Here is a 13,702-nt window from a genome sequence, read left to right on the forward strand (position 1 = left end):
AGCGAGCCATTCGCTGCCCCCAGCTGAAGGCAGCGCTTACCAGTTGCAAATATTTCGTATTCTGGGCTGGATAAAATCCAGGCAGCAGCGAGAGATTATTTTCTGCGCTTGTTCCAGAGACCGAACTAACTTGGGGAAGTTTCCCTACTATTTTTTTTTTTACCTCCAAACTAAATACATATTCCTGCTGGTGTCACGCATCTGTTTTCTGTTCCCAGCGCTCCTGGCAGGCTGGGGAAGGACAGGTGGAAGCTTTGCCCCACCGCACACTCCGGAGCGGGGCCGAAATCTCCCCAGGTGCAGGCTGAGCGACTCCTTACAAAACTTCGCAGCACCTCCGTGGGGCTCATCCGCCGGTGTGTAACACACCCATGGCACTGTTTCGTCTTGTCGGACAACAACCTTTCAATCCTCAATTAAAACTCCTCTTTAGTGCCCGCCGTCACCGATTTTCTCCCTGGGTATTACAAATCACCTGCCTCCGTTAGTGGAGGTGACCAAAATACACATATATACGTATATATATATATATGTATAAATCTTCTCAATGGCACATAAAGCAGAAAGGCTGGCAAAATAACGCGTGGATTGAGGCAGGGGTCCGGCAGCCGCCCCCAGCCCCGGCTCCTCCGGGCAGGTGAAGCCACCGGTGCACAGTCCCAGGGCATCTCTGCTCCTGCAGAGCTCTGCCCCTTGCAGAAGCTTTTAAAAAAATAAAATTAAATTTTAACATCCCCCCTCCCGCCTTGGTTCGGTCTGCGAGCGCGTCTGTGCAGCAGGAGCCGGCCCGCTGCCCCCCTCCCCCCCCCCCCCGAGCGGGGGCTGAGCTCCTCGGGAGCTCCCGCTCCCTTTGTTGCAGCCAGGCGGGTGAGCGCTGGATTTCTACCCAGACCGCCCTAAAATCGTGCTCCTGCCCTTTCCCGGGGGTGCCGGTGGTTGTACAGGGTTTCGGAGGGCGGCAGCGTCGCCCTCGCCGCTTCCCCCGAGCTCCGGGTTTAGCTGGGGGGGGTCGTCCAGGCGCAGCCCGCCGCAGCATCGCGCCGGGGGGGCAGCTGGAGAAGTCTGGAAAAGGTGAAACCTGTTGACAGCACGTGAGACCACAGAGATTTTCTTTTCCGTTTCCAGACCCCTCTCAGCCCGCCCGGTGCCTGAGCCCCGGCCGGCCGCTGCCTTCTCCGCCGTCCCCAAACGAATCCCCCGAAGTTTCTTCACGGAGGCGAAAGGCCTGGCCGCAAAACCACCCCGCTCACGGACCGCGGCGGAACCGACCCTCCCCGCCAGCAGCTGAGACCACGAAATGCCTCCAGCCCTCAGCAGGGCGAGCTAAAAGCGATGGAAACATCTGGGGAGCGGTGGTCCCTGACGACGCTGCCCCACTGCAGCGCCCGGGCGGCACGGGCTGCCCTGCGTAAGAACGGGGGGTGGGTTGTCGTTGTTGGTTTGTTTATTATTATTATTATTATTTAATGCAATCCTCGAGAAATGAAACACACGAAAATGCAGCGAGAATGTTCACAATTTGGAGAGCACAGTTGTATATAGAAACATTCATATTTCATCCGGCTATAAATATTTGATACTGCAATTGTAAAACGCACATGTTTTATAAACTGGAGAGAAGAAGAAGAAAAAAATCCTTTGCTTTCTTGCTAAAAGACAATGTCATTCAATCCTGGCTCCTAAGCAGCTGATGATTATTCACAGAATTTAAAATTACAGTTTTTATTTTATAGCTGGATTCTTTCCTCTTTTTTTTTTTTTGTAAGATTACACTACTATGTACAATGTGTGTCTATTATAGCTGCAAAATAAACAGGTTTTAAGGCAAAGCGAGAAGTTTCCCCCCTCCCAAACAGCGTCGCAGGAGACGCCGTTCCTGAGCAGCCGCCCACGCACACCCAGGCCCACGCGGGACTCGGTCCCCCCCCTTCCCGTGGGGAGCGGGGACACCGCACTCCCGAGACAAACGGGTGAAACGCAGCACAGCGCCTCGAACCCCCCCAAACTTCGGTTACAAGGAGGTGTCTGCCTGGGGAAGGGGGGGGGGCGTGGGGAGAAACCCCCTACTCCCACGGTGCCACGAAGCATCGCGCTAGCGGGGACCGCGCCGTGGGGGGGGTGGGAGTGGAGGGGAAGAGGAAAATAAAAACGTTACTTCGGTTTGGCTTGGGGGGGAGAAGAGGAAAAGCTCCCAAATGCTTCGGGGAGGTGATGCTGGAGTGGAGCCGGACCCCAACCCGTGGGCGCACCCCACGGAGGGGGAGCATCCCTTCCTCCCGGTCCTCGACCCTCCGTGGGTGCGGTCACGGGCGGGAGCCGCTCCGGGATGCGGAGATGGGGATCCCAAAGCTGTCCCAACAAGTTGGAGGGAGGGGGGGATGCTGACTCCACCCCTGCACCCCGCATCTACGCCTGCATCCCGCATCCACTCCTGCATCCCGCATCCAAGCACGCCCGTGGGTATCGCTGCGGGTCACGAGGGAGTAGGGGCTCAGGAAAAGCCCCCGAGCGTGTGTCAAGACGGTGCTTTGAGATTTCTTTCCCTATCATTCCTTATATGTATATTTTTTCTTTTTAAATTAAGTTCTCCACGTCTATCCCCAAAGCCACCCCCAGACACACCTACGCCCCCCAAAAAAAAGAAAAAAGAAAAAAGAAAAAAAAGAAAAAAAGAAAAAAGAAAAGGAAGAGGGGAGGGGGGTAAAAAAAAAGGTAAAACTCATAGAACAAATAGGAGAACTATTTATTCGGTTCACAGTTGTGTGAAATGCAGCAATAAAAATCTTTGGACTTCAGCAAAAGTTGTTTTTAATTCTTTTTTTTTTTTGAATTTCCAAAAACAGCGTCCAATGTCCATTAAAAGAGTGCTTAAGTCTGTAAAAATGTAACTTAAGCATTAAAAAAAATCATAAAGATAGCGTCTAAAATCTCCATACAACCGAAAAAAAAACCTGACCAGCCCAAACTCCCGAAACCAAAATCAACCCAAAAAAAAAAAAAAAAAAAAAAAAATTTTATAATCAGATATCTTGGATTTTTACACCACCTTACCTGTAAATTATATATACATAGAATATTGCAGAATTATATCTAATACACGATATTTTCACTATTAATGCTGGTATAATCTTTATACACTGGCCCTTACGTTTCTTCTTTTTATTTTGTTTTTTAATTAAATTATTGCATTGTATAAACTTTGACTGCAAACGGCCCCCCCCCCGCCTCCCCCCTCCCTCCCTCGCCCCCCCCCCGCCCCTTGGCTATTCACTGTCCGACTTGCCGTCTTTCGCCGTGGTGGAGTGGTTGTAGAGCCCCTGGGCCATGAGGTGCACCGCCAGGGAGTTCTTGCTGCCCGTCGCCTTCTTGATCTTGGCCCTTTTATTCTGGAACCAGATTTTAATCTGGGACTCGTTCAGCCCCAGCTCCTGGGCCAGGCTCTGCCGGCGCTGCTCCGTCAGGTACCGGTTCGTCTGGAACTCGGCCTTCAGTCTCTGCAGCTGCTCGGCGGTGAAGGCGGTGCGCGGCCGCTTGTCCTCCTTGTTGGGGTTCTTCTTCTTTGGTTTGCGGGAGCGGGGACCTGCGGCCGGGAGAGGGGAGAAGCACCGACACGTGGGGGGTGGGGGGCACCCACGCCCCGGCCACCCCACCCGCCCCAGCCGAGGAAAATCAACCCCGCTTTGTGCCTCGGGTGCTCGGGAGGCGGCGGGAGGGGAGACGCAGACCCCCGCAAATCCCCGCAGACCCCGCAAACCGCCGCAGAGCCCCGCAGCTCCCTCCGCATCCCCGCCAGAAACACATTGTCCAGCCCTTCTCACCGCGGGGACGCCCGGCAAGTAAAGCCTGCACCAGCGCCACGGAGCTAATTTTTATTCCCTAAAGAAAGTGTTTGTTTTTTTTTTTTTTAAGGAAACCTTTTTTTATTTTTGTAAGAAAACCTCTTTTTTTCCCCTTTTTTTTATTAAAGGAAACTTTCTTTTTTTTTAGGAAAACCTCTTTACTTTCTTTCTTTTCTTTTTCTTTTTTTTTTTTTTTTTTTTTTCTTTTTGGTGGGTGGCAATAAAAAAAATGGACATCAGCCGCCTGTTTACAGCGGGAGCAGAACCCCGGCGCCCGGCTGCAGTGCCCATCTGGCGCTGCCCGGCCCGGCCCGAACCGCCGGGATTATTCTCGGGAATATCGTTCTCGGCAGCACAAGGAGCCTTTTCTGCCCGGGCCGAGCCATTGTGAGGATGTATGTTAATTAAATATTAACAAAGGAGAGCGTTGGAGAACAATGGAGTAAATTCCAATTCAGCCCTGAATATCACCTCCGAGTAAGAGTTTGTTTTCAGACATTACGAACTAATTTTCAGCTCGTCCTACCATCCCTCCTTCAGCCGGCCGGCTTTCCGGGTGAAAATCCTAGCCGGCCACTTTTGTGAGAGAAAAACCCATATTTTCTTTTTTTTTTTTTTTTTTTTTTTTTTTTTCCCCGGGAGCAGATCTCCTGCTTGGTGCTTCCCATGCCTTCCCCCCATGGTTTCTGCTTCTTTTTAACGAGGGTTTTACCAGTCTGCCGGGGCCAGCCCTCCTCTCCCCGCGGTACCAGAAGGACGTTTTACTCCCCGGTTTTTTATTTTTTTTTTTTTTTTCGACATTTTAGCGATAAATTCGGGAGGTTCTGCCCGAGCCCTTGCCAAGAGACGGACCCCCCAGAGAAGTTCCCCGGCCCTTGGAAAGGTCCCCCGCACCCTTCAGAGCTGAACCGCAGCACATGGGGGGGGGGGGGGGGGGGGCGGAATTAAAAGAAAGAAACGAAACTGCGGCCGCTCCGAGGCCTTTTTTTTTTAGATAAATAAAACCATAGCGGACTGTTTTTGGCTAAAAAAAAATCAAAGCAAGGCGAGGCCTGTGGAAATCCACCCTCCCCTCCCCACACCAGAGCGCGGGGGCATCTCGCCGGCAGGGGAGGGGGCAGCTCGCCGGGGGCACACGAGCGGGGAGCCCAAAGCCAGATTTTTTTTGTTTTCTTCCTCCCTCTTCGCTAAAACCCCGCAGCCGGCGGGGGAACGGCCCCAGCCCGGGCTCCTCCAGGGCGGCGGGGAGGGAGGCAGAGACCCCCCCCTCTCCCCGCTCGCCCCTCCGGCTCTGCGCATCCCCTGCTGCCCCTCCACCTTCCCCGCGTTTCGGGGCGATTTTAAGCAACATAAAAAAATAATAACACGAGAAGGAGCGGGGTCTTCGGGCTTGGCCCCGCGGGCAGCCCGGGGAGGGGGTCGCGGCGGGCGGGAGCGGGTCGGCCCGGCGGGGGGGGGGCCTCTTACCTGAGGAGGGCCGGTCCGAGTAGCGGGTGCAGTAAACCCAGGCGGGCCAGAGCATGGGCTGGTTGCCGGCGTTGGAGCTGGCCTGCGAGCTATCCGAGTCCGAGCTCACCGACAGGTCTCCGCCGCTCAGCCCCCGAGCCTTCAGGGCCGCCTCCAGCGCCACGGGGTCCCCCCCCTTCTTGGCGGGGCCGTGCGGGGCCAGCCCGGCGGGGCCGCCCTCCCCTCGGCCCGGCGAACCCCCCCCGCCGCCCGGCAGCGGAGCCCCGGGGGCCGGGGCGGCGGCGGGGCTGCGGCGGCTCTCGGCGCCGGGCCGGCGGGGGTCTCCGCCGGGGCCTCCCGCCTCCTTCCTCCTCCCAAACTCGGGCCGCAGGATGTTGTCGATGAAGAAGTTGGTGATGCGGTGAGGGTGCGGGTGGGGGTGCGGGGGGTCGCCGGGGGGGAGCAGCAGCCCCCGCCGCCCGCCTCCACCGCCGGGCTCCGCGTCTCCGCCGGACTCCTGCGGCTCGGCCGCCTCCTCTCGGGGGCTCCGGCCGCCCTCCTCCATGCTGCGCGGCCGGCCCCGCCGACGGCTCCGCTGCCCGCCCCGACGGCGGCTGCCGAGCGCCCGGTGCTGGTGCTGCTGCAGTCGGTTGGTCTTTATTTTAATCTTTTTTTAATATATATATTTATATATATATATATACACGCACGCACAGGTGTCTATCTGCTTTCGTTTCTCCTGGCCGCGCCCGGCATTCAAAATCCAGAGTTTGCAAAAAAAATATTAAAATTAAAAAAATTTGTAGCCGTTAAAAAAAAACAACAACAAAAAAAAAAACAAAGAGAGAAAAAAGATAAAGAAACAAAACCAGGGAGACGCCGAAGCCAGCAGCCGAGTCTCCGCGAGTTCCAACTTGGCCAAAAACGCAACCAGACGGGCTCCGGTCCTCCTCCCGCCGCTCGGTCCCGCCGCCGCCGAGCCGCCTCCGCCGCCCCCGCGGAGGGGGAGAAATTAATGAAAATAATGGTAATAATTAGGGGGTGGAGGGGGGGGGGCGAGGGAAGAAGCCGGCGCTGCCGGGGCGGGGGTGGAGGCGGGCTCTCGGCAGCCGGTGTCCCGCGGAGGGCAGGGCGGTGAGCGGCTCCCCGCGGGGCTCCGGCCGGCAGCCCCTCGCCCCGCGCCGCCCCGCACCCGCACATGCGGGGGGCGGCTGCGGGGGGGGGGAGGGGGGGCGTCCCGCCCTGCCGCCCTCCCGCCCGCCCTGCGCTGCGCAACGCCCCGGCCCCGGCCGCCGCGCCCGGACACTTCCACTCCGGATTTGTTGTCCTTTAGGTTTTAACGGGGCCCCCGCCGGTGACGTCGCCGGCCCGGGCGCTTCGACACGTGCCTCGGGCCAATGGTGAAGCGGACGTGAGCACACGTGGTGCGGGGAGCTCCGGTAAGTGACAGCACCCGCGCCCCTCCCCCCCCCCGCTCCGCCCCCCCGTTCCCTCCAAGCCGGGCGGGGGGTGCCACGACACGGGGCAGCCCCCCCCCAACCCTCACCCTTCCCCCCTCCCCCCCCGCGCTGGATTATTGGGGTTTTTTAATTGCCCCGCTGTTTACTGGGGGGGGGGGAGGTGTGGATGGGGGGTGCGGCATCCCACAATTCCTTGCAGAAATGCATAAATAATATTAAGCGCGCGGCGGTGATACAAAAGAGGGTCGGGGAGGGGGGCCTGGCCCGGTGCCTGCGGGGGGCCCGGAGCGGAGGCGGCGGCCCAGTCCCTCCCGCGGCCGGACAGCAGCCTCCTGCCCCCGCCCCCCCCCCCCGCCCCCTGAACAGCAGCATGGCGCCGCGCTCCCCCCCTCAAAACCCCTGCCCGTCACCCTCCAGAACCCCCAAAAACCCCCGCTGCTGGATTTGCCTTTTGTGTTTAGGGAGAAACCCCCCCCGGAATAGTATTAGGGAGCGAAGAGCGGCTGGAGGGCCGAAGGGGGCAGCTGAGCCGGTCGGGGGGCGCGGACCCCCCGCGGGGCGCGCAGCAGGGGGGCGAGGAGGCGGGCAGGGGGGTCCTTCCCGGCCGCTTCTCCCTCCCCGGGCCCGGCGGGTGTCACCGCCCCGACGGAGCGCACGGCGAGGGGCTGCGCTGGGGGCCGAGCGGGGCCGGGCGGGGGGCGGCTCGGCTCCGGTGGCTGCCGCGCCCTGACCCCCGGCTCTCCCCGCTAAGTGACATTTTTATTTGGAGGAGGCTACCCTGCAGGTGACACGGACAGCTCCCCGCCCTGGGGGGGGCGGAAAGGGGCGGCGAGCCCATCCACTTCTCGCATCTTCTTACCCTTTTCCTTTTCCTTTCCCTTTAATCTTTCATTTTTATTTCATTTTATTTCATTTTATTTCATTTTTCTTTAATTTTATTTCATTGTTATTTCATTTTGAATTTATTTCCCCCTTCGCATTCCGCTGCGGGTCGGGTCCACCAGCGAAGACCAGCGCCAGCCGACCCGAAGTTGTTTTGCTCAAACCAGCACCTAGAGGTTAATTTCTTCCAGCGCCCCATGAAAAGCGATTAGCCTGTCTCCCAAGAAGTATTTTCTAATTACTTGGAAGCTCTCGCTTTGCTACTACCCCATAATTAAACGTGTTCAAGGTGCTGCGCTTCAAACGTCTCGCTCCCGGGTGGACCCAAGTCACAGATAAAAACTTCAGACCCCCCACCCCCCCCGAACCCCGTGTTACCTGCCCGCTCTCCGGGCGGGAGCCGGCTGCCGGGGCCACGGCCACGGTCCCGTTCGTTACCCCGCTCCTTGGTGGGGAGATTTGTTACCCTGCCCAGGATAGGGAGGAGAATTCCAGAGAGAAACTCCAAAGCAAGGAGATAAACAAAGCTGTACAAAACAATTATAGCATCTGCCCGTTCTCTGACAATAATCCAGCACCTCAGGTATGCAGAGGCGGCAGGGGGGTGGTGGGGTGAAGGGGTGATCTGATATCCAGCTGAGGAAATCTAAATGATCTATTTATTTAATTTTTAAAATTTTTCTCCCCTCCAAGGTTATTTTTATCTGGGAGTCCAAACTCTGTAAGAACATTCCCCTGCAGCACACATTTCGTCGCCGCTCTGCAGTATCGCGGCGTGCGGGGTTTTATTTTTTTTTCCTCGGGAACCACTGCGGGTCACCCGGAGAGGCGGCTTGAAAATTGGGTTTGGGCTTCGTTTGCTTCTGCGCTTCAGCCTCCCCTCGCAGCCTTGGTGCTCGCAAAAGTCACCTCTGCGCACACCAGACGGATTGCTTGTCCCCACACTCCCCGCGTAGTTTTAACGAGGCTCATTCCGCGCAGCCACCCATTAAAAAAAATAAAAATTATATATATATATATATATATATATAAAATTTCCCTCCCGCAAATAGGCGAGTGTGCGGGCACAGCCCCACGCATCCCCGTGCGGATCCCCCGCACCGTGTGTTTTCCTCGATGCTTTTGGCACAGGGAAGTTTAGAAGCGGGTTGGCAACCCGGGACCCCCGGTACCGGGCGGGGAGGGACGGAGGGAGGGAGCGAGGGAGCGGCCGACCCCCGCCTGCCTGCGGGCGTCGGGCAGCTGCGGGGGCCGGGGTCGTTCGTGCCGCTCCTCCGAGCAAACCCTCCGTCCAGCTTTTCCCCCCACTCGGAAAAACAAAACAAAACAAAACAAACCCCGAGGTGCTGGGAAGCCAAAATGCCCAGAGCAGCGGTGGAAGCCCCGGGGGGGGGGGGGAGGGGTCCGCCTGCGAAACGTTGGCACGCACCGTATTTCGCGGGTTTTCAGCCGTTTACCCCCGTTTTTCAGCCAGCCCCGCATCTCCGCGGCCCGTCCCCGCTTCCTTCCCGCACCCACTTTATTCCCGAGCGGTGCCGTTGCAGGCGGCTTTGCCAGCGCCCCGGAGCCGGCGGCCGCGGGCGGAGGAGAGGGGAGAGGTCTCTGCTCCCCCCTCCCGTCCCCTCTCGTCCCCTCCCATCCCCTCCCCTCCAGGCGCCGTGCCAGGGCCGTGTGCGGGGGGCTCGGCCTTCCCCGGGGTCCCGCATCCGTTTGGGAAGGGGGAAAACCAGCGGAGACCCCCGCCAAGCCCCAGGCACGCTTTCCCCGGAGCCGGCCGGCCGGTGCCCGTTTCCTCCATCCCCGCCGGGTTTTCACCGCCCCACCGACAACTAAAAATAAAAATTAAAAAACCCTAACCCCCCCCAGATTTTCCCAATCACCCCACCCGCGCCAGGCGGAATGAAGGGAGCTCTGGGGCCGTCCGGCTCCCACCCCGCAGCCCGTCGCGAGGCCACTTCGTGCGGGGAAGACTTTCCCGTCAGCGGGGGTAAGAGGACGGATTGGAAAGCGTGGGTTCCGCTTCCTCGCGGGGTCTTTAAAATGTCACGACATTTTTAAAGTGTCACGAGGGCAGACCCCGCCGCTGCAGCCCCCGGTCCGGGGCAGGGGTCCCGACGGAGCGGCCGCGGGCACGGAGGATGCTCGGGAGCGGGGGGTGACGCTGGATGTCGGCGTCCCGGCTCGGGAAGCAGCTTGCGGTCACGGCTGCCGCCCGCAGCACGGAGTGGCGGGGGGGTAAAAGCCCCCCCCCCATTCCACGGGAGGGAGGGTGCGCGGGTGGGGTGTGAGAGCCGGCCCCTGCCTCGCCCGGCCCCCGGCCCTGCCCTGCCCCTGTCCTCCCCCGGCCCTGCCCTGCCCCTGTCCTCCCCCTGCCCCCGGCCCTGTCCTCACCCTGCCCTGCCCTGCCCAGCGCCTCTCCTGCCCCCGCAAGGCAGCACGCACCTCTGCCCCTCCCGCTCGGCGGCTAGGGCGGCGTTGCAGCCCCCTCGGCCCGCATCGAAAACGAGCAAATAACAACAATAAAAAAAAGACTTTCGCCAAAATTCGGTGGAGCGCCAACAACGAGCAAAACGGCAGAGAAGAGAAGAGAAGAGAAGAGAAGAGAAGAGAAGAGAAGAGAAGAGAAGAGAAGAGAAGAGAAGAGAAGAGAAGAGAAGAGAAGAGAAGAGAAGAGAAGAGAAGAGAAGAGAAGAGAAGAGAAGAGAAGAGAAGGTAAAATGAAAAAAAAAGAATGGAAAAGAAAGAAAAGAAGAAGAGAATAAAGAGAAGAAGAGAGAAAGGAGAGGAAAGGAAAGGGAAAGGAAAGGGAAAGGAAAGGGAAAGGACAGGGAAATGAAAGGGAAAGGGAAAGGAAAGAAAAGAAAAGAACAGAAAAGAAAAGAAAAGAAAAGAAAAGAAAAGAAAAGAAAAGAAAAGAAAAGAAAAGAAAAGAAAAGAAAAGAAAAGAAAAGAGAAAAAGAAAAGGACAAGAAAGAAGAAAAGACAAGAAAAAGAAAAGAAAGAAGGATAGATAATAAAAAGAAAATGCAAGACAAGAAAGAGGAAAAGACAAGAAAGAGGAAAAGACAAGAAAGAAGAGAAGACAAGAAAAGACAAGACAAGAAAAGACAATGAAAGAAGAGAAGAGAAGAGAAGAGAAGAGAAGAGAAGAGAAGAGAAGAGAAGAGAAGAGAAGAGAAGAGAAGAGAAGAGAAGAGAAGAGAAGAGAAGATGAAGGCAAGATGAAGAGAAGATGAAGAGAAGATGAAGGAAAAGCAAAACCCAGCGGTTTCCCAAGGCGAAGGCAGTGCTTGTCGCAGCGCGGCCCGGCGTCCGCAGCCCTCTGCGGCAGAGCCCTGATACGGTCGCACGGGGCCTCGCCAGGACACTGGGTGGCACTGGGTAACACTGGGTGGCACCGGGTGCCGGTTCCCTGCCCGGGATGCCTGGACTTTGTCCTGCCGAGCCGCCGCCTTACGAACCCACCGGCTCGAAGCGTAGCCAGGGGCGAAACTCCCAGCTCCTGCGGGAAAGTTTTTGTGTCATGTGCAAAGAAATAAGTTGTGCCCCCTCTTAAAAAGTAAAATAAAATAAAATAAAATAAAAATAATAATAATGACAGCATAGCTGGGAGCGAAACCTCCTGCCCGTGCCTCTGTGTTACACCCGCTTTGTAAAGAGGGGGGAGTCAGAAAAGCTTCGAATAAGCGCAAAAATCTCTCCCCGAGACGTTTTCCGTTCCAGCTTCCCAACACGATGCACCCCCTGGTTTTACCCACGCGCGCTCTGCGCGGGCGCGCGCGCGACGCCGACACACGCGTATGTCGCGACAGAGGAGCGTTCTGCCGCTGCTCCCGCGCCTCGGAGGAGCTAATCCGCGCAGACACAACAGCAACTGGTGTGACGGTGAAGTTCAGCAACCCTACACCGAGCCCGGCACTGGCGGGGGCTGGGGCGGGGGGCGGGGGGCTGCGCCTGCCCGCTCCACCTCGGCAGCGAATCCCCCCCAGCTCCCTCGGATTTACACCTCGGCCTTTGCTCACAGTCGGGATGAAGCCGCCGCTCTAATTAACTAGGTAATTTCCACTCCGGCTCCCCACCGGATAATCAACTTTTATGGTCTCTCGCAGGCTGCTTTCCAGCTGTTGCGGAGCCGCCGGGGCTGCGGGGTAGGGCGAGCCCCGAGCGCGGTGCCGGGGGGTCCTTCTGCCTCTGCCCCGGCCTCCCCGGCCAGGCCCGAGGCTCCCGGCAAGCCGGGGGTGTGGGGGGGTCCGGTTGGCCCCGCCTGGGGACGGTGCCCCGGGGGGGGGCGAGGGGGGGAGTGTCAAAGCCAACGTCCCCTCTGCAGAAGAGGGGGCTTCCTCGGAAAGAGGAGCGGGAGCGCTGCGCGCCGGGATCGGGCTGGATGCGGGGTGGGGGGGGGAGGTGCTCGTCCTCGCCTCCCCTTGCTCCGCGGGGAATTTCCTCGGGGAAGCAAACAGCCCCGATCCCGCACTGCCCCGGCGCCTGCGGCTCTCCCGTCTGCCTCCGCCCGCTGCTGGGAGCCCGACCCCCCGCCCCGCGCTCCGCAGAGCCCCGCAGAGCCGGGGAGCAGCCAGAGTCCGGCGGAGAAGGCCGGGCCGGGGGCGGCGGGGGAGAGGTCTCCGCCCCACGCTCCCCGCACCGGCTGCGTGCGGGGCGGAGGCGGGGCGGGCTGGGGCGGCCCGGGGCGGGCAACTTCCTTCCTTCCTTCCTTCCTTCCTTCCTTCCTTCCTTCCTTCCTTCCTTCCTTCCTTCCTTCCTTCCTTCCTTCCTTCTCTCTTTTCTTTTTCTTTCTTTCTTTCTTTTTCTTTCTTTCTTTCTTTCTTTCTTTTCTTTCTTTCTTTCTTTCTTTCTTTCTTTCTCTCTTTTCTTTCTTTCTTTCTTTCTTTCTTTCTTTCTTTCTTTCTTTCTTTCTTTCTTCTTTCTTTCTTTCTTCTTCTTTCTCTCTCTCTTCTCTCTTCTCTCTTTCTCTCTCTCTTTCTCTCTTTCTTTCTTTCTTTCCCTCCTCTTTCTTTCTTTCTTTCTTTCTTTCTTTCTTTCTTTCTTTCTTTCTTCTTTCTTTCTTTCTTTCTTTCTTTCTTTCTTTCTTTCTTTCTTTCTTTCTTTCTTTCTTTCTTTCCTTTCTTTCTCTCTTCTTCTTTCTCTCTTCTTTCTTTCTTTCTCTTTCTTTCTTTCTCTCTTTCTTTCTTTCTCTCTTTCTTTCTCTCTTTCTTTCTTCTCTTTCTTTTCCGCTCTTTCTTCCTCTCTTCTTCCTCTCTTCTTCCTCTCTTCCTCTCTTCCTCCTCTCTTCCTCTCTTCCTCTCTTCCTCTCTCTCTCTTTCTCTCTCTCTTTCTCTTTTTCTGCCTCTTTCTCTCTTTTCTCTCTTTCTCTCTTTATCTCTTTCTTTTTCTGTCCTTCCTTCTTCCTCCTTCCTTCCTTCCTTCCTTCCTTCCTTCCTTCCTTCCTTCCTTCCTTCCTTCCTTCCTTCCTTCCTTCCTTCCTTCCTTCCTTCCTTCCTTCCTTCCTTCCTTCCTTTTTGGTTCTTTCTCTTCCCTTTGTCTTTCCTTTGCCTTTCCCTTTGCCTTTGCCTTTCCTTTGCCTTTCCCTTTGCCTTTCCCTTTGCCTTTCCCTCTCCCTCTCCCTCTCCCTCTCCCTCTCCCTCTCCCTCTCCCTCTCCCTCTCCCTCTCCCTCTCCCTCTCCTTTTCCCTTTCTCTTTACCTTTTTCCCTTTCCCTTCCTCCCTTTCGCTCTCCCTTTCCCTTCCATTTTCCCCTTTTCCCAGTTCCCCTCACCCGGGGCCGAAGGCTCTGCCCAGGCGAGCGCGCAGGACGGCGGCCGCAGCGCGGAACTGGGTCCGCTCCCCTCCCCCCCCCCCCCGCGGCAGCCTCGGCGGGGGGCCTCGACGGGGCGGGGGCGGGGGGGGGTGGGCAGCTCCTGCCGGCGGGGTATCCCGTGAGGATTCCCTCCGGAGCGGGGCCGGGCCGGGGCAGCGCGCCTTGCCAGCCTGGCCGTCAGCGCCCGGCTCTGCCCCGACGCCCCGCTCCAGTGCCGCCCCGACGACAAGGCGGGGGCCGCGGGGGACCGGGCCGGTTCCC

The 13,702-nt window shown here is 57.7% G+C and overlaps 1 protein-coding gene across 1 annotated transcript; it reads right to left on the reverse strand.

Annotated features, from left to right (window-relative positions):
• Positions 1-3,263: 3,263 nt before the first annotated feature.
• On the reverse strand, positions 3,264-5,850 carry EN2 (engrailed homeobox 2). The gene is made up of 2 exons (XM_075417491.1): positions 5,307-5,850; positions 3,264-3,580 (listed from the first exon to the last, which is right to left on the reverse strand). The coding sequence occupies exons 1-2, from the start codon at positions 5,848-5,850 to the stop codon at positions 3,264-3,266; spliced, it is 861 nt and encodes a 286-aa protein (XP_075273606.1).
• Between the last annotated feature and the right edge of the window lie 7,852 nt (positions 5,851-13,702).

Source organism: Opisthocomus hoazin, chromosome 4, assembly GCF_030867145.1.
Source record: "Opisthocomus hoazin isolate bOpiHoa1 chromosome 4, bOpiHoa1.hap1, whole genome shotgun sequence".
Taxonomy (NCBI): Eukaryota; Metazoa; Chordata; class Aves; order Opisthocomiformes; family Opisthocomidae; genus Opisthocomus; species Opisthocomus hoazin.